Source organism: Notolepis coatsorum (genome assembly GCF_963971535.1).
Source record: "Notolepis coatsorum genome assembly, chromosome: 4".
Lineage (NCBI taxonomy): Eukaryota > Metazoa > Chordata > Actinopteri > Aulopiformes > Paralepididae > Notolepis > Notolepis coatsorum.
In genome coordinates this window covers 48150449-48171590 of record NC_140168.1, presented here as the reverse complement: position 1 = coordinate 48171590, position 21142 = coordinate 48150449, and the positions used below count along the sequence as shown (strand labels likewise).

The 21142-nt window shown below is 45.1% G+C and overlaps 1 protein-coding gene across 2 annotated transcripts in view; it reads left to right on the top strand.

Moving 5' to 3' along the window:
• Window positions 1-3921: 3921 nt before the first annotated feature.
• nfatc1 (nuclear factor of activated T cells 1) overlaps window positions 3922-21142 on the top strand; it is a 52920-nt gene continuing 35699 nt past the window's right edge. For both annotated transcript variants that reach the window (XM_084311684.1, XM_084311683.1), the window contains exons 1-5: window positions 3922-4331; window positions 5905-6955; window positions 7224-7383; window positions 15655-15857; window positions 21110-21142. The exon at window positions 21110-21142 is cut by the window's right edge and continues 137 nt beyond it. In XM_084311684.1, the coding sequence (XP_084167810.1) occupies window positions 4313-4331; window positions 5905-6955; window positions 7224-7383; window positions 15655-15857; window positions 21110-21142 (1466 nt within the window). In that variant the 5' untranslated portion in view covers window positions 3922-4312. The remainder of the gene's footprint in view (window positions 4332-5904; window positions 6956-7223; window positions 7384-15654; window positions 15858-21109) is intronic.

Genomic DNA, 21142 nt, shown 5'->3' with positions numbered 1-21142 from the left:
AGGAGAGAGCAACCATGTGACTACGGTCAGCATCAGAGGCCTGCTGCCAGTGCTGCTGAAACATCCAGACCTGCCAAAGATAGCAGCAACAACCACGGCTGAGGACCGTGAGACTTGTTTGTGATGTTGAATAAAGTAGGCTAGAGACAGCGACACACACCACCATATAACTGCCGTATGGAAAGTTCTAGGAACATTCTCAGTTCACCGTGTCAAATGACTGGGTAGGTATATGGGACTTAAATTTTATACATCCCCTCCATGTATGTACAGATAATGAGGTGTTCTGTGCTCCGGTATAGACATGCAGACTGTGGAGAGGAAGTGGCAAAGTGATTATTTGCCTTTGCAAAGAACTTCAAACCATGGAACGCCCATATGAAGATCTAAAGGAAGTTGTCCTTTTTTTCATGTGTAGGATGCAGCAGCAGCAATCACTTTTTTTTCCTTTTTTTTTATATATATATTTTTTATCTTGCTTCAATGACAACCAAGCTGCTTTTTTAAATGTTTCAGATCATCCTGTTCTTGTATATCTGATATTAGCGATCCTACTGGACTATAAGAGCTAATAGCTGAACATTCAGCCATCTGCTAGTTGTAAGTTGAAGAATAGTGGTTCCAGTGGAACTGTAAATTAGGGATGCTTTTTCAGTATGGTACCGATATGTGGGCAGATACCAAGTACCAATCGGATCCATTACTTTTAATGAACAATATAGACTTGGACCGTCACTTTGGGGTCATTGGACAAAAATTATTGAGATATAATTTAAAAAAAAATTATTTACGTGTCAGAAATGCAGCAAATCAAGTCACTTTGCTTTGCTTTGATTTCTGGCATGTTAAATGTGTTTCTTGGTATCTGACTTAGTTTTGTGGGAAATTTTATACCAATATTCTATTTTAGCCTGGTATCAGACCGATATCGGTGCATCGCTAGTGGAAATGGCAGCAGATTCATATAAAACATCAGCAGGGATCCTTATAATCTCAATTTAGGAGATCCCTTGTGCAGCAGGCATGGCATACCCTGCCAGGCTGCCACAACCTCTACTCAGATTTGTAGGCCTATATGATACCAAAAGGAGCTGATAAGTGCAGTGGGTTCCTTTGATATAATTTAAAGGAACACGCCAACATTAACATGGGAAATGTGCTTCTTAACACTATCAGTGCCGACCTTGTTTACCTTTTTACCCAGTTGAATGCCATCATCCACTTCAATGTTAGCGTTAAAAACGCATAATCTATGTTTTAAATTATGGCTATGTGTCTAATCTGCCCGTCGCTTATCAATGACTTGTTTGCAGTCAACATTGTCGAAACGGATTGTTTTTTAATCGGTTCATATCCTTTTTATAGCATTTCGAAAATCTATCGTTCTCTCGAAAAAATTCAGAAAATGTAAAGATTCCCCCATAAACAGCATTTATTGGAATATTCTCGAATACACTAGACACGTTGTCATTTGTCTGCCTATTTATGAATCGTTTTCAAATAAACGCTAGATTATCGATAGTATATGTGTACTTATGCACGCTATAGAGGCGGGCTGAAAAATCTATTATCCATTTCCTCAAGATCTCACACACACACACATATACACACACGGCACATGCTGATATCTCAGTGAATACAGCTCTGATTACCCCAAGACTGGTAACATAGACTCCTTACCTTAGATCAGATGTTCTGCAAAAAGATTATTCCAATTCCTGATCGCCATTCCAAATATCGATCACGTTTATTGATTGATTATTGGCTGCTGTAAATATATATTCCAAGCTGCTTTCCAACTCGCAATCAGATCCCTCATCATCAGACGGCTCGCCAGCACAATGGAACCAGTTGGCTCCACCTCTACAGATCCCCACAGGGATCTCCCAGTATAATCGACTGACCTGCAGTTACACAGGGATAGACGATAGGGGGCGGTTTTTTCCCATCTGAGCTCCTACAGGGGCTGCTGTACCAACGGGAGACTCGGTTGATGAAATATGAATTCAGATCGCTAATAAAAAAAATCAAACGACAATACACGTCGTCGGCACTCAACGGGGGGTCTGATAAGACGACAATACACGTTGTCGGCATTCAAAGTGTTAAGAGTCGGACAAGAAGATGGATACCAATTTCCTCTCTGTGCGTTCAGTAGAAAGCTATCCGGCTACAGGATAGCCTAGCTTAGCACAAATGTATGGAAGTAGATACGGACCAACTAGCCTAGCTGTTGGCCAAAAACACAGCTCCATTAATTTGTTCTAAGCCTGGTTAGCTTGTAGAAGGATAGCTTTCTACTGAACACACAGAGAGGAAATTGGTATCTATCTTCTTGTCTAACTCCCATAATGCATTTCCCATAATGTTGGTGTCTTCCTTTAAATGAAGGTGTGAATGAATGAATGAATGAAAACTTTATTGAACAGATTGCAGAATGGGTACAATACAGTACGGCTCAATACATACAATTGTTAAGGGGATGCAGACCAGAGAAAGACGTTTGTCTTGTTTGTTTACATCAGGGTCCCCCATTTTCAATTCATAGTTTGCTTTACATGTGATTGATTGATTGATTGAAAAGTTTATTAACAGATTGCAGAATGGGTACAGTACAGTACAGCTCAATACATACAATTGTTAAGGGGATGCAGACCAGAGAAAGACTTTCGTCTTGTTTACATCAGGGTCCCCCATTTTCAATTCATCATAACATATATGACATACATGACATACAGATAGACAGTACTGCTACATCTATACATTTATGACATATCAGATTTGCAAATACAGTACTGTTTGTGATACAAAAGTGTCCAGAAAAAGAGTGTATATACATTTGACGTAGAAACTGTACGTTGGAGGAGGTTGGGTGGGTGGGGTGGGGTTGGGTGGGTGGGTGGGGGCTGTACATTGGAGGTGGGGGGGGGGGGGGGGGGGGTTGGGTAGGGGGGGGGACACTGTACACTGTACATTGGAATACTGACAAAGCCATACTTTACTGTACAACTGGGTTAGGACATTTGTAGGGGCCAGTTTCGAATTGTGGTGTCGATTTCTTCTCAAAATGTAGTAGCCTATAGGTCTAATGTTGATGAACCTCCTCCAATGTACAGTTTCTACGTCAAATGTATATACTCTTTTTTCTGGACTTTTTTCGTATCACAAACAGTACTGTATTTGCAAATCTGGTATGTCATAAATGTATAGATGTAGCAGTACTGTCTATCCGTATGTCATGTATGTCATATATGTTACACGATGAATTGAAAATGTGGGACCCTGATGTAAACAAGACGAAAGTTTTTCTCTGGTCTGCATCCCCTTAACAATTGTATGTATTGAGCTGTACTGTACTGTACCCATTCTGCAATCTGTTAATAAAGTTTTCAATCAATCAATTCAATCAATGTTCGAAGGAGCTCTTCATCCAGTCCAAACTATTACAGGCCTAGCAATGGATGGCTCTTAGAATAAAGACGCAATAAAGATGTTTTCCTAGTAGCACTAAAGGCTGCCTTTGATTCTCCAGCAGCTTGGCTTCTATTATATCTCATTTGTAGCCTACAGGTCCTTCCTTGGCATGCCGGCTTAATGAGCCTCGCGTGTCGCTGGGAACCCCAGTGAGTAGGGTATATCTGCAGAGCCGCAAGCCCAACGTCTGGGCGGGGCTTCGTGGCTTGTACTCGGTTCAGACGTTGGGCTTGCGGCTCTGCAGATATCCCCTATTGACCCCAGTGCGAGAGGGGAGACTCTCCATCAGATGCAACTGTTGGTCGGACGTGGAGCCGCGTCACTGCTCGGGGGGCGGGGCCCCGTTGCGGAGGTGATCCCCGGGTTTATAAACTGCAGAAGTCCTCTCTCTCGGCGAGGCAGCAGTGCGTCACACAGACAGACCCAGACAAGCTAGGATTCCCTCCTTCACACTAAATCAAATACTTCAAAACAGGGACCGAAATAGACATTTCAAAAGAAATCTCATGCATGCTCTTATTCTACGAGGTGTAATAACGCATTCGTGATGACAGATGGTGCCACGTTTTCTTTTATATTTTTATTTATTTATTTTAAACAGGCGGCGTTTTAACTTAAGTTATAATAAATAACTTTTTGCTATATTCATTTGTTACATTTTGTATAGGTTTGCGCTTGTTTTTCTGACATTATTTGTAGTAGTTATACCGTACGGTGAGAGAGGATCTCCAGCTACAGCTGGGAAGTAAAAGCTCCGCTATATGGATACAGGAGTGTCCTCATCTGCTACTGTATTCAAAGTTTCACTTCTGACGTTGGTCGTGGCAATACAAGGGAAATGAAATCTGCTGAAGAGGGTGAGTTTGACTTACCACCAACATGTTTCTTCAATAAAATGTTATTCTCTGCCTTTAGTTTTTGCGCATTAGAGAGTTCTGTTTACATAGAGCTGTGCGCGTGCCACTCGGTCAGCGGGCTTCTGAAGTTGGCGCGCCGCGGTCATTCCAGATGTGTTACATGTCAAATTGAGTAATTGTTGTGTAATCACTCTTTATTTGCTTTTAAATGCCCGTGCGCAACCTCTAAAAGTTACAATAATGATAATATAGTATACAGTAGAAACATTTTGTGTGCGCCCCTCCCTGATCATTTGGGAATAGTGGGCGTGGCTCTGCCGTTTCCTAAACTGACTTGAGTAGATTCATAGAATCTGTGCTAAATGACTGACGTTTACATTGCGGGGTAATTGGAGATCTCGGTTTGAATCTATGGCCACTGAGCACAGGGTAGCTCTCATTACATCACTGCTCGAGTGGCAGCCCACAGCCATCTAAAGTAATCTATTTATAGAGAGAATATACAGTGGTGCTGTGTGTCACATGCCACAATGTTAAGTAAGCAAAGCACACGATTTTCTTTTTATTACAAGGAGTCCTATAGTGCAGCGCTGGTGATGTCATAGTCTTTATGGTTGGCCCCCTTAGCCTTTTTAATTTACAACAGACAGGAGCTGAGGTGACTGTCTTGACTGTGGTTGTGCCCTACAGCAGTCATACTAGCCCCTCATCACGATCAATCTACTGACTGTGGGAAGGCGTACTCAGTCCCATGGACCCCTAAACCACAACCCCCATTCCCACAGCTCCTCTCTTCTCAACTCCCGGCTGTGACCTCAAGTCTGCGCCACAGCTCTTGTGAATAGTCGAGGTCCTCATAGGCCCTCGTCCTGCCATAGTGGGGGTGTTCTGTTGTTGGCACCAGCCCGTATGCTTCCCCCCATGGCCATGGGTACAACAGCCCACATTTACATGCAAACCAACTACGTCGTGTCCCACAACAGTGTTTATTATTGAAAGCTTTTGGAAAATGAAACTTGGCAACACAAGCACCAGTGCGCGAGCACGTGGGTGTGTGCGTGCGTGCGATGTGTTTTCATAGTGTTATGAGTGCCGTGCAGCTGCATTTGCATTATGTGGCATATGTCTGGGCGGTATGAAATGGAAAAAACATCTGGTTTTTACTTGTGGTTATTTTTAGAATGGGGTTATTTTTGGCTCTTTTTATTGGCGTCTTTCACCTTTAATGGAGGTTGTACCGTTCAGACAGGGCTTATGTCACCTGGTCTTTCACCTTAATGGAGGTTGTGCCGTTCATTACTTTTGGAGGACAGCTGTAGATGAGGGCCTGAGGCCCCTAGGTTTTGTTCATTTCATTTAAAAAGAGTGAGACGCTCACTCTGCATCAGTGAGTAGCCACGGCATGATCCAGTAACGTTTTATGCCATTATAGGCAACACTTCTGCAGCAGCTCTCAAAGGCTCAACCTGGCAGCCACCACAGTCTGCCTCTCAGAAAGGGAGCCAGTGAATGTGCATTTGATTATTATTGATTTGATTATTATTGCAACAAATTCCATCTGTTTACTTCCCAGATGCGTACAGCTACACCCCAAACGTCAGTCTCTCCCTCCCCCTGGGCAACCCCTGTCTGCCCTCCCTGTACCACGGCCTCCAGTCCGGCCCCACCATATCCATCTCCGTCAGCCAACCCCAGGGCTACGGCACCCGGGAAGACATGAGAACTGTGGCTTACTACTCGCCCCCCGGCGTCCGTCCCAACGGGGCCCCGGCCCTGGAGAGCCCCCGCATAGAGATCACCGCCTACGGGCAGTTTCCAGAGGAGGAGGCGGAGGAGAGCAGCCTTCCCGCGGTGAAGCGCCTCAACTCTGTGGTGACACTGACGCTCCCCAACGCGGACGGCTACCGGGACCCCAGCTGCCTCAGCCCGGCCAGCAGCATCTCCTCCCGCAGTTGCCACTCCGACGCCTCGTCCTACGAGTCCGGCTACTCCTACAATTACGACAACTCCCCCCAGAACTCGCCCTGGCAGTCCCCCTGCGTGTCCCCCAAAGGCTCCTCCCTCGCCCTGCCAGGGGAGGCCTGCGCCCACGGGGGCTCCCCGCGCCACTCCCCCTCCACCTCCCCCCGGGCGAGCGTGACCGACGACACCTGGATCGGTCAGCGCGGCTCCAGACCCAACTCCCCCTGCGGCGGGAAGAGGAAATACAGCTTCAACGGTGGCGGCAGGACGTCCCACAAGCACTACCCGTACTCCCCCAACCACTCCCCCGGGCTGTCCCCGCAGACCTCCCCACGCCTCAGTATCACGGAGGAGTCTTGGCTGCCCAATACCAATCAGTACACCAACTCCGCCATCTTGGCGGCTATCAACGCTTTGACCACGGACGGCATGGCCGACGTGGGGGAGGGCATCCCACTGAAGGCCCGGAGGACCAACCTGGAGTCGAACCCCTCGCTCAGCCTGAAGCTGGAGCCCGGGGGAGAGGAGCGGGGCCCGGGGGAGCTCTGCCTGGACGACCACCCTGCCGCCCGGCTGCCCTTGAAGAAGGAGGCCTTCTGCGGTGGCTTCCTTGATGTACCGCAACATCCGTACTCGTGGTCCAAGCCAAAGCAGTATGTCAGGTAAGCAAGCAGCGCTTGTTATTTGAGCCATTCATACGTACTGAGAGAGCCCATTCAACGTGTGAGGGGGGGGGGGGGGGGGGGAGGGGGAGTTTGTGCTCACTTCCAAGTTCGTGGTCAAGTTCAACCGTATATCAAGCTCCGGCGTATCACTCGTGTTTTCACATTCTGCACATTCTCCATTGATAAGTCCACCCAAAATAAACCTCTCACTCCCTTTTTCATTTAGTTGACATGTTGGATGTGTGTTTTCCCAACCCTCTACCAGCCCGTCCCTCCCGGCCCTCGACTGGCAGCTGCCATCCAGCTCGGGGCCCTACAGTCTGCAGATGGAGGTGCAGCCCAAGTCGCACCACCGGGCCCACTACGAGACGGAGGGCAGCAGAGGGGCGGTGAAGGCCCCGGCAGGAGGACACCCCGTCATCCAGGTCTGCTCCACCGCTCTGCTTCTCTCTCTCTCTCTCTCTCTCTCTCTCTCTCTCTCTCTCTCTCTCTCTCTCTCTCTCTCTCTCTCTCTCTCTCTCTCTCTCTCTCTCTCTCTCTCTCTCTCTCTCTCTCTCTCTCTCTCTCTCTCGCTCTCAGAAAGACCAACACACTGCAATGCTATTAGGCAATTATACTCGTCTGGCGGTAACACTATTAGCTCCATCACATCTCTCCTTACCGCTCTCTCCTCTCCTATTTTTACCTCCTCTGTTAAAATAGCCGGGGGGGGGGGCTTGTGTTTTTTAGATCATGACCCAACCGTGATGTTATTTTCGAAGACGTCACAGCTTCTAAATGAAATACCATAGGTGTGCTATTAGAGCAGGCCAGGCCACTCAGTCACTTCCTGTCCAGACGACGTTGACTCACACAAAAAATAAAACCTTTCCATTACGTTTCCCCCCAAGTGCAACGCAGACAGTTACAAAGTGATGTAGTGTGTGGCTACTGACTAGTAAAGCTTAGTCATGAGATTTAACCACTGCTGCTAGCTTTGGTGGTCAGATGAAGAAAAGAAAAAAGAAAGTATTGAACAACTGCAGTTCTCTCTCTTTCTTGGGGTTATAAAAAACCACAGACCTCAGTCTCTGAATAAATCAAAGGGTCTGCGTTGCGTCGTCAGAGAGAGTGAGCTGTCAGTAAGTGAGAGTGAGAGTTGAACTGTATCCCCACAGATGTGCTCCTCTGGCTCCCTGCTGTTTGCGACCACCCTGAGATCTTATCTTCTCAGTCAGCGGTGGCTGAGTGAAAACGCAGGGAGGAACTCCCTGAATGATCCAGTGTCCAAACGTCAGCGTAGCACATCTGTGCAGGGAGCGTATTTTTGTCTATGATTAGGTGCTAATGATTTAATGGCGGGGGTCTGGACTTGCCTCATCTGAAAAAGAGAGAGTGAGTGTTCTCTCCAAACCTCAGCCCCCCTGCCCCCCACCCCCGCCCCCCTGAAAGTCCACCCCAACACACACAGACTTCCCTTTGTTTAGGAAAGTTCCCGTGTGTGTACGGTTGACATCATCGGGGCGCTACGTCCTGCGTAGGCGGGCAGCCGCTGCTGAACCACACACACACGTTCCTGGAAGGGCCCTGATGGTAGGGGGGAGCCTGCGGGAACGCGGCAGGGCCAATCCCTGTGTCTTCCTGATTACACGGTACACTGTGGCGCTGCGGGCCTCCGCTGTGGACACTGGCTGACGAAGGCCTCTCTGGCTCTTTCTCTCTCTCTCTCTCTCTCTCTCTCTCTCTCTCTCTCTCTCTCTCTCTCTCTCTCTCTCTCTCTCTCTCTCTCTCTCTCTCTCTCTCTCTCTCGCTCTCTCTCTCTCTCTCTCTCTCTCTGAGTCAAACCCTGCCCAGAAGTCTTTTTTTACAGAGTTTATTCTGGATGCTTCTGTCCTGCGTGGGTTCCCTTCCCTCCCCGCCCTCTCTCCTCCGGCTTCCAGCGGCCCGGCCTAGTGTTTTCTGTTCTTTTTCAATGCCACGGCTGCCGCTGCAGAACCGCCCGCCTGCCCTCAACCGCACGCGCTATTACTGCAGCAGTGAGGACTCAAGTATGTCCCTCTCTGAAGTACTGTGTGCGCCGCCGCCTCTCGCCACAGCTATGCTCTCCCCGGCTTCTCCGTGCTGTGCTTTGGCGGTTGAGAGGAAATACCCTCCCGCTAAAGAATCTGTGAGGTCTTTCTCGTTGAAAGGAATTAGCTCATATTCACGTGCTTCTCGACACAAGTCTTGTGGCGGAGGAATAGAACATTGATCTAAATGGGCATCTGGAGTTTTTTAACGTTGGATCATAAACATTGTGGACGGACGCAAGCCGGTTATATGCCCTTGTGATCTTCAGATTAGGCTGTAGATTTGGGATTTCTAAACAAATGAGGGAGAATGCATGTCATGTGAATGGAAGAGTATGACGGGATGCAACTTGTAGGGTCTCCATAGCTTTTGTGCAGCTTAGAGATCTATCTCGCACACTGCTGCATGTGTGTGTGTGTGTGTCATGTGTATGTGTCCATGCATGGGTGCAGGGCCGCCTGGGAGAAATGCGAGGCCCTGTGCAAGATTTAAACGTGAGCCCCCCCCTTTTTTAATACAGTCAACATATTCTTAAATAATAGCGCTGCCCGAGGCTGGGCATGATACAGTCAACATATAGCAAGAGAGAGAGAGAGAGAGCTCCCGTTCTACAGTCAATATACAGTGTTATCGCTGCACAGACCCGGCAATGCCCCTGACCCTCCACCAGAGCAAGGCCAGAGAGAGAGAGATAGAGAGAGAGCATGTCTGTTTGTGTGTGTGTGTTAGAGAGAGAGCATGTATATGTGTGTTAGAAAGAGAGAGAAATATATAGAGAGAGCATGTCATTTTGTGTGTTAGAGAGAGATATAGAGCATGTCTGTGTGTTAGAAAGAGAGAGAGAGAGAGAGCATGTGTGTTTGTGTGTTAGAGAGAGAGAGCATGTCTGTGTGTGTGTGTGTTAGAGAGAGAGCATGTATGAGAGAGATAAGCAAAGATGAGCCCCTAAAGGATATTCAACTTTGAATGGAAGAACAAAACAGAAGGAAAAGATAACTTCACAACGGCAACATGAATATACATAGATCCAAAAGGACAAAGATCAACACTTAAATCCAAAGAGAAGAGGGTCTATACCAGAGAAAACAAAGTAGCAAGGAGCCAATGGCCGACATCAGCTAAATAGGCTAACTGCAAATAGAGTAGCCAGGTACTGACACCAGGCCACACACAGCTTTGGCCAACGCTACCCAAGCTACACAAACGACCAAGACAATTCACACACAGCACATGTCGTATCTCCAAATGTTGTGAAGTAACATATGTTTTGCCTGGAAAAAAACATCGTTATTAACAAAACATTCGGGAGGGGAAGGAAGGAAGAGTGGGGTAATGTCCAATGGACATCTTACCTGCACCAAGGAACGCAGGGCGAAAGGCCGCAACACAGGTCTCCACGTTGACGAAAGGCCTCTCGCTGGCGGGACAAAAAGAAGCTATGGCCGGAGCCTTGTCATGGTGCAGGCCCGACTACATCTTCTGTCAAAGATGATGTCGTAGTCAGAGTGCCAGGGCCTGCTATTCTCACGGCTAATGTCAATGGTCGTAGCACAAGCTAACAGCTAACTCTAGGCTAACTGATAGCATCAAGCTAACGCTCCCAGCCGAGCGAAAACGAGCAGCTAACGTCGTAGCTAAACAGCTAACTGGCTAACAGTTAGCTCAACCCGGCTATCGCTAACCACTAGCTAACGCAGAAGCAAGCTATGCGGCTACCACTGAAAAACTGTACAACGTGAGAAAAGCAATACAGGCCAACACTTCAGACAGCCGCTGTGTTTTCCTCTTCTCATCCGAAGAGGGAAGGGAAAAAGAAGGCAATACACGTCCCACTACAGAGTGGTGTTTACCATAGCGGTGCCGGCAACAAGTCCCTCGCGGACTATAGCCGACTTGAGCATGGAGATATTCTCATAATGAAACACCAAGCTCACCTCCCTCGCACCAGGTGCTGACACCAGGCCACACACCGTTAGCTACTACAACAGCTAGCCGGCCCGTTTGGCTCCCGAGAGAGAGAGAGAGAGATATATCCATGGCGGGAATAGAATAGAGTGCATTAAAAACTCACCAAACGTCCAAGAGGATGGAGACAACCGCGTGGAGTTGACGAAGTTCATCTGCCGAATGACCGTCCTCTTCATCTTGGCATAACAATGCTGCATGCGCTCTCTCTAGGTTAGCTAACGCTAGTTAGCCTTTAGCTAAGCTAGCTACTAGCCGACATCATCATGGCTATCCCGACTGAACCACACGTTAGCACTCAATATTATGACGTAGCTAAAGCTAACTAGCTGTCCCTGCCTTTAGCCGGGATGGCTAGCCTGACTGAACTGTCTAACATGCAACAACTTTCATCTTCAGTCCATCTGCCGAATGACCGTCCTCTTCGTTTTGGCTGGCATAACTAAGCATAACCTCCAAAGCTGCACGCGCGAAATAGTCAAACGCAGCTGACGCACGGCATCGTACACATGATGTAACCCCTCCCTTCTTGAAACCAATAGTATGTCTGCTGCAGAGCCCCAGAGCTCCAATAGAGAATAGTGCAGAGCCGCAGAGCCAGGAACATTCTACAAACGTGTCTAATGTGAAATATATAAGCATATAAGCAAAACTAGATTTTAGGTCTGTGATGAAAAAGGGCCTCGCGGGAAGGGGGGCCTCGCAAAAAAAATAAAAATAATAAAAAAAATTATAAATAAAAAATATTTTTTATTTTTTGTTATTTTTTTTGTGCGAGGCCCCCCTTCCTGCGAGGCCCTGTGCGACCGCACTGCTCGCACACCCCCTGAGGCGGCCCTGCATGGGTGCATCTGTGTGTGTGTGTGTGTGTGTGTGTATGTGTGTGTGTGTGTGTGTGTGTGTGTGTGTGTGTGTGTGTGTGTGTGTGTGTGTGTGTGTGTGTGTGTGTGTGTGTGTGTGTGTGTGTGTGTGTGTGTGTGTGTGTGTATGTATGTGTGTGTGTGTGTGTGTGTGCGTGTGTGCGTGTGTGTTTGTGTGTACATGTCGGGTGTTGATCCCTTTGAGCCGGGATGGCCTATGATAGGTGATGCAGAAGCTGCCCTCATTGCCCTCACACCCTCTCCTCCTCTCTTGGTGCCTTGAGCGGCTAGAGTTTTGGCATTCCTCTAGCGGGTGATAATACGACCTTTAGGGAGGGGAGAGAGAGTGCCTTGCCAGTGGCGCTAACAGGCTGCCTCTCACTCCATCATACACTCCCTGCAGCCTAAATAAACAGCATTGCTAGGCAGCAACCCATTTCCTTACACAAATACACAGTGCTTTTGCAGAGGCTCTTAACCCTCAAAGGGACCATCCCCTAAATCATAATGCTATGCTTCCCGCAGTCTTTGGCCTTGGTCGTGTGGGAACTCCTCGACAGCTCTCTATGTCACCAGAGACAGTGTGTCATTAAAAAGAAAAAAGCACTTTCTTGTTGTGTGTCTCAGCTTTTTGTCAATGCCAAATGCCAAAGTCCCCCCCCCCCCCCCCCCCTGTCCCAGTGTATGGATACCATGCATAACTGTCAGACGGGTGCCTCGGTAGTAGTCGGCGTTGCTACTTGGGTTTCAGGTTGTGTGTGGAGTCCTTTTGGGCTCCGTGCCTTCGCTTGCGCTCTGCAGTCTGGGTGGCTGAGGTCATTCTGGCGGAGAGGGCCTCTCCTGTCAAGCAACACCTATGGAGGCCTGGGAGTTCTTGGAGCCGTCTATAACTGCACGCCGGGACCAGCTCCAGCGAAGCAGCCGTTCTGAACCGCCTCCAACTCAAATCACGCCGGGATCGTTTTACTGATAAAAACCAGCGGGTCGCCGGTCAGTAGGAGGAGATCTATGGCTGAAGCTGATTAGCTGGACTGGAGCGTATAATTGACGTGAACTTTACTTCACTGTAGCGCTGGTTTAGTCTTGTCACAAAGGCCGCCCTGCCCTCGCAAATCACAGATGGCATTTGTTCTCCATGTTTTTTTTTGTTTTTCTTTTACTGCTCCTTGGCAACGACCCACCTTCAAAACTCAGCTACCGTAGGATCAACAGGGCCGTCTGGCCTGATGTGGACTGACGTTAATGGAGGAAGTGTATATGTATGGTTCTGGGTCGTAAATTAGAGAGAAATTGTAAAGCAATGATAACAAGATTCTAAATGTGCCCTTTGTTTGAAAACTGACCCTCTAGAATATATATAGAATTTGACCTCTCAAAGACCTGTATACCTAACATGTGACCTATATGATGAATGAGTGGGTACTACTACTGTCCTAGAGTATATGATATATGAGTGACTACTACTATTGACCTACAGTATATGATATGTATATGATGATATGATGAATGAATGGGTACTACTTCTGTCCTACAGTATATGATGAATGAATGGGTACTACTACTGTCCTACAGTATATGATGAATGAGTGAGGACTGTCCTGGGGGAGACAACCGAGCCAGATGCCAAAATATTTATACTCAGTGACTCTCTAAATGCTAGAACCACTCTAAGTGGATATACAGTATGTAAACCACTAGACTAAATATTTCTGACTCTAGTAAACAGCATGAACTTTGTTTTACTGGCATTATGCACCAATTTAAGCACCAAGCGCTTCCTGGAGGGAATTAAAGGAAAATTGTATGTTCTCAATGGCCAGTTGTACAGAATCAGCAATACAATACGCACTAGTGTCATCAGCATAAAGATGAGCTTGACAACCATTTAAGGAAGAGACAATATCATTGATATAAATGGTGAAGAGGACAGGACCCAAATTTGAACCTTGTGGCACACCTTTTATTAATAACAGAACATTCAGACTGGGCATAGCCCAACTTCACACACTGTTGCCTTTCAAACAAATAATTCTTAAACCAATCATGTACCTTTCTATCCAAACCAAGACTATATCATCTTTGTAAGAGCAAGGGATGATCAACTGTATCAAATGTGTTAGATAGATCTATGCTTTAGATGGAGCAATACAGTGTTTCTTCCTAGGCCATCAGGTTGCTCAACGAACAATAACACTATGCAACAACCATCAAAAGCACTCACAGCACACACATCCACACGCACACACTCACTTTAAACAAACAACTCACTGCAGCACCCACTCTACACACTTTAGAACCCATACCTCAGTACACCTTACTGTAAATTGTACCTAAATTGTACCTCATCCCATTTCTGCTTTGCACTATATAGTATATTGTATAGTATATTGTATGGTAACTCAGTTACTTCTACTCTGCATTGAACATTGTACATATGTACATACTGAACACTTGTGTCTACGTACGTGACTTCTATTTTATACTTGCTATACTTATTTTATTTTATACTTATCCTTTTGTCTAGCACAGTCTCTGGAGCGTAACAGAAAGAAGCATTTTGTATAAAAGTATTCTTACACTGTATGACAACTAATAAAGAAACTTGAAACTATTTATTGAAGATATTATATAATTTGTAACTAAGGTAATAGCTGAAATGGTGCTGTGAGTGACTTGAAAGAAAATATTTAAGTTGATTGTTTACCAAAGATTCCAGAACTTTTGCTAGGCAAGGTAATTTAGATATTATTTGGGCTGTCATTATTTAAATCATCTCTATCACCTCCCTTAGGTAAAGGAATCACATGGGGCGATTTCCAAACATTAGGAAATCTGTCCTAATCTATCCTCTCCAGTTGAACTCCTGGTATCAATGGCTTGCAATTTTTCAAGTACATCATTAGGAGAGAAACAAAAGATGAACTGAGAAGCATGATTGATGGCACACACACACAATCATCATCATTAACAAGGAGCCTTGAGTAATCCTTTTCAAATAAATGTCCAGCATTCGCAAAATCTTAATGGCTAGGCCAATTTAATTCTAATAAGAAATCAAAATGAATGTGTGGATAGTGAATTAGTGGTTTTGATTTTGTTTGAGTTTACTGCCTTCCAAAATTCTGCAGGGTTTGAATGGGAGCTAGTTATTTGGTCTAAATAATAATGTGACTTGGCTTTTCTCACAGCTGAAGTACATTTATTTCAAATTTGTCTAAACGATAGCCAACGCAAAGGATCTCCAGAGTGTCTGGCATGAGAACAGGCACTATTCCTTTCTTTAAACAACGCTGATGGCTCGTGTGAGAGTTTCTTGAATCGAGCATGTTTATCAACAACTACTGTATATGATGTATGAGTGGGTACTACTACTTACCCATTGTATATGATATATGAGTGGGTACTACTACTGACCTACAATATATGAGGTATGAGTGAGGGCTGTCCTGAAGGAGACAATAGGAGCTAGCCCTCAACAATGCCTCCTCTCTCTCTTCCCCCACAAGTATCAGATCAGCCACAGAAGCTCATACAAACCTGCCATTCTCTGCTATTAGCTGTTTTTGTAAAGTTTGTATTTGTTATTGCGCAATTGCTCTTTTGTTTTTAAATCTTTTATTTTAATCTTGGAGTTTGGAAAGGTGCTCTATAAATAAATGTTTACTTACTTACTTATTACTTACCATACTTATTTATTTACTTAACTGTTACTTATTTCATACTTCCTTACGTATTACTTACTGTACTTACATGCTTAGGGCCTACTTACTTACTTTGACTTACTAACTTTGTATGACTTACTTGCTTGCTCTCCCCTCTCAGCTCCATGGCTACATGGAGAGCGAGCCTCTCACCTTGCAGCTCTTCATCGGCACGGCGGACGACCGGCTCCTGAGGCCGCATGCCTTCTACCAGGTCCACCGCATCACCGGCAAGACGGTCTCCACCCCCAGCCACGAGGCCCTGCAGAGCAACACCAAGGTGCTGGAGATCCCCCTGCTGCCAGAGAACAACATGCGGGCCATGTGAGTAGCTGTCTACTGTGAGTTGGTACCTGTACCTCCTCTATCCGCCAAAAAGATATTTTGAGTGAGCATCTGAAGAGTTATGTCTGTGATACTCTTGATGAGTACCAGCTGCTCTGTGGAGATACCGGTGTGTGTGTCAGTGGAGGCTGCTGACCAAATTTTTTAGGTGAAGCACAAATTATTATATTATATTATATATTAAATTATATTTTTAAAACATCCCCCACTGTGTGTCAGTGGTCAGTGGACACAGATGAAAACATATTAACATTAGGTGACAGCGGACCTGACCAGATGAAAACATATTAGGTGACAGCGCACCTGACCAGATGAAATCATATTAGGTGACAGCGCACCTGACCAGATGAAATCATATTAGGTGACAGCGCACCTGACCAGATCAAAACATATTAGGTGACAGCGCACATGATCAGATCAAAACATATTAGGTGACAGCGCACCTGACCAGATCAAAACATATTAGGTGAAGGTGACAAGGAAGCCACAGACTCATACCCCCCCGACACTCAACTAACCGCCTCGGACAGTCCTTCATACCAGTGGCCATCAGGCTCCACAACAGTGGGCAGGGACTGCTGCCAGACATCGACCTAGAACTAATAGGAACCCAAGTAGGACAATAACACTACCTTATGCATACTGCACCTTATGTGGATACTGTGATACTATGAATAATGAATAATGTATATTTCAGTTAGTTAGATAGTAAATTATAACACTCCCTTATGCATACTGCACCTTATGTGACACTGCCGTTAGTTAGATAGTAAATTATATTGACCTATTTGTTTACACTGCTTGTGTTGTTTTCACTACCTGTACCCCCCCCCCTTCCCCCATGCTGCTATGATGCCTGAATTTCCCCAAGGGGATCAATAAAGGAATATCTTATCTTATCTTAAAAGGAAAGATGAAATTACCTACCTGGGTTCCATCCTATAGACTAGAGGCAAATCTTTCCTGTGACAAAATGGGATCCAATATAATAAAACTACGTCAACCAACAAACTAGATTCCTGTACCGGATCTCCTCTCTGGTAAACAAGAATACCTTGAAGACTCTAACAGGAGCACTCATTCAAGGGTACTATGACTATGCTTGCACCTCATGGTACCAAAGCACCGCAAAGGCACTAAAAACAAGATTACAAACATCACAAAACAAACTGGTCAGACTACTGCTTGACCTTACTCCTAAAACCCACCTCACCCCTGCCCACTTTGACAACCTAGGATGGCTTAGAGTAGACGACAGAGTACAGCAACTTGCAATGGGCCTGGTGACGGTCTACAAGATACACTACACCACTAAGATACCCATGTGCATGTCGAAAAACTTCCCAAAGGTCAGTGAATACCACGACCACAACACCAGAGGGAGTTCCACAAATCATGTTCAACCCAGATAAAATAATTTAAAAAGTTTAAAAAATAAAATAAAATAAAAATTATAACTATTTTTTTTAATAAAAGAAAAATCGTCATAACTTTTGCCCAGCCCTACAGTGTGTACAGTAAGTTAGCTTGGTGATCATCATTGTGATGTATGCTAAGCTGGCTAGCTACTGTTAGCATACAAGCTTTTACAAACACTGTAGCCTACTTACTTTTTCATCCACAACTTTTTTTCTGATCCAGAGTCCACTTCTTCATGTTGCTCAGTTGCTGGTTTATACTTCGGTCCTAATGTTGGCGCAAAGTTTAATTTAGCCTACTGTGTTGTTATAGCTGTACAGCTTACTAAACTACTAGTATCTTGCTCTTTCACACAGTGAAACCAGTCCAGCTGCAGGTCCGTAGGTTAGGTTTAGCTCGGGCCAATCTCAAGTTTCTCAAGTTTCTTTATTAGTTGTCATACAGAAGTACAGAATACTTGTATACAAAATGCGTCTTTCTGTTACATTTTGTATAAAAGTATTCTGTACTTCTGTATGACAACTAATAAAGAAACTTGAGAAACTTAAGATTGGCCCCAGCTAAACCTAACCTACGGACCTGCAGCTGGACCCGTTTTGACTCTGCAATGCAGCAACCTCTGATTGGATTTTCAAGGCTGCCAATCATATTCAAGCTCCGTGTATTGGATGTCAAGGGCTGTCAATCATTCAATCCCCCATTCAATGGCAAGAGTTTAACTGCACAGACCGTGCTTAGATGACGTTAATAGCCTATTTTGATTGGCTATTATTTATTATTTATTTAATCCTGGGTCAACCTGTGCAGCCATCTGCATGAATATACTGCAGTCATTACTGCAGTGCAGGCCTGCTCAGAGCTGTCAATTTTGGCCATTTTTGAAGAAAAAAAAATTCACTGGCATTTTTTTACAGCGGAAAACATTTCTAATAAAAAATAAAAATAATAATAATAATAATAATAATTATTATTATTATTATTATTAATTTACACATATATATATATATATGTGTAAATTAATAATAATTATGAATTATGAGTGAATTTGTGTTTCACGTGTTGTCATAGAGAAACCTCCACTGGGGTGTGTGTGTGTGTGTGTGTGTGTGTGTGTGTGTGTGATAATAAAAAAGGTAGACTTCAGAAGCAGTATCGGCAACGAAACAGTGGTGTTGATTCATCCCTAGTGTGCGTTCATGCACGCACGTGTGTGCGTCAATGTAGGTACGAGCACGTGCGTCTCCAGTTGTGTGTCTCTTTTGGAACGGGCTGTAAACACAGATGGGTGGGTTCTCCTAGTTACCTAGTATTTCATGAGGCCCGGAGCTCAGGTTACTGGGGAACCTCAGAGCAGCTAACAGGAACCTGGGTTCTGTCTGGACTCCAGGCGGTAGCAGCCTGCTAGCCTCAGCACTTTTCTCTTCATTTTTTAATGGATGTAACACGAAAGCTTCCCTTATATAATGACTACTTGGCTTCAGGATTCAGGTTTCTCATTCCTTGGGAGGGACATGCCTCGAAAAGTAGCGTTAGTGTAGGCAAGGGATTTGTTTCAAGGTTTAATTCATTTTGATATTAATTTGACATGCATTATTCCAATGTGACGTATAGACGTTATATACTGTGGTATAGAATAGACTCCCTATGATAATTCATGAATGTACTCACTTATAATAATGACTTGGGAAGTGAGTGTTGGAGATATGTTTTATATTTTGATATGAAGTGATAATACATTATTTAAAATATATCTTTATTCAAGGAAAAAAATACTCTTTAAGACTCAGCAGTTTTTGGTCTACTTATGTTTTTTTCTTATCCACTTTTTCTCCCATCCCAATTTCATAGTATCCAATTCTTCCCTCCCCTGTCTTGAACGTTGCTCCCACTGGTTGGCTGTAGTGAGGACAGAAGCCTTGCATCACGTGTCCCCTCCGGTACACGAGGAGGCAGCCTGTTGCATCTTTTCACCGCAGCAGCTCGAACTCTCAGTGGCGAGGAGTAACGCGTGGGAGGCTCACGCTGCCCCCGCTACTTCCTGTTTCTGCCGCACCGGCGTCACCAAACCGACCTGTAGGAGTCGCTGTCCACAACGTCCAATCCCCACCCACCGGCTTTCCCACCCTCTAACACTGGCCGATTGTTGGGCTCGAACCCAGCGTCTCCTGCGTTAGAGGCGAGCGCCTTGCCCACTGCGCCAATCAGCCGCCCGGTCTACTTATGTTGAATAGAAATGCATGCAGTTCATACTGTGTAAACTGAAACCATGAACAACTTTCAGTACATGGAATAAGCATGTCAATCAATGGTTGAGTCTAAACCGTCTTCACATTATGGTGGTTCGTAATAGCGAGGAGTGGTTGGACTCAACCATTAAATTACATGCTTATTCCACGTGGTTTGAGTTTACACGATTCTCATTTCAAATGATCAAATATCTTACTAAGTGGACCTTTTAAGAAAGTGGTAGCCTTAAATCTAATTAAAAAAAGAAAGAAAGTTGCTATTTAGCAGTGTGTCTGCCTTTACGTCACTGGCCATTTTGTCAGGCACTGACCAGACACTTCAGAATGAGCTTTGTATAAACAAGTCTGTCTGTGTGTAGGCGGAGAGCTGAGCAGCTGGGGTCCTTAGCCTCGACACCTGACGATTACCTCACCAGTGAACCACCAGACCCCAGCGTCTGGCAAAAGAATGTTAGGGAGTGTTCAGAAATGTGTGTAAAAGTTGACATTATCTTTTTCAGGGAACGCAGCATCACGTAGCAAGCAAGGCGATGGAAAATCAGAACTTTGCTTAAGAGAGAGCTATTAAAATGTGAAAATGTTGAGAATACTGGAGAAATAATAGAGGGGTCTATTATGAGAGTTATTATGTGTCTGATGAAAGCTTGGGGACCATGTACATTTAAAAAAACATAATTACAGCCAATAGGGTTTCTTGGCTGGGGGATCTGTGAAAGGGCTTATATTTGAAGACGTTCCCTCGGGTGTTCTCTGGTGCACTATCAAAAAAACTATTCATGAAATTGTTAAAGGAAAACTCCAACATTTTGGGAAATTAGCTTATTTGCCATCTACTCTGGAGTTAGACAAGAAGATACATACCTTTTTCTTCTCTGTGCATGCAGTAGGAGTAGGAAGACGTTGGGAACTAGGCTAATGGAGGAACATACTTCCAGTGACTGACGCTAAGCTAGGCTAACAGTGCACGTCTTCCTACTCCTACTGCATGCACAGAGAAGAAAAAGGTATGTATCTTAACACTCCAACATTTTGGGAACCCTGGAGTTAGACAAGAAGATACATACCTTTTTATTCTCTGTGCATGCAGTAGGAGTAGGAAGACGTTTGGAACTAGGCTAATGGAGGAACCTACTGCCAGTGACTGATGCTAAGCTAGGCTAACGGTGCGTGTCTTCCTACTCCTACTGCATGCACAGAGAAGAAAAAGGGTATGTATCTTCTTGTCTAACTCCAGGGTAGATGCCAAATAAGCTAATTTCCCAAAATGTTGGAGTTTTCCTTTAACATACACAGAGACTGGTTTTCTATGTGGAATTAGGCTGTAATAATTAGTGGCTGTACTGAAGGATGAAACCTCTGGTGTTAATCTGCTGCTGAAATACTGATGACTGTATCCGGGACGTCTGGGTGTTAAGTCCCTTTGTTATTTTACAGACCCATAAATCTCAGCTGATATGAGATGATAATGTGTCGCCAGGATAGTCGACGAGTCTCTTAATGTGTGGATACACTTTTGGCCAACTCACCAAGATGAACTGTTCAAATTCTGTGTCCCCCCCTCAACAGAATTGATTGCGCGGGGATCTTGAAACTGCGTAA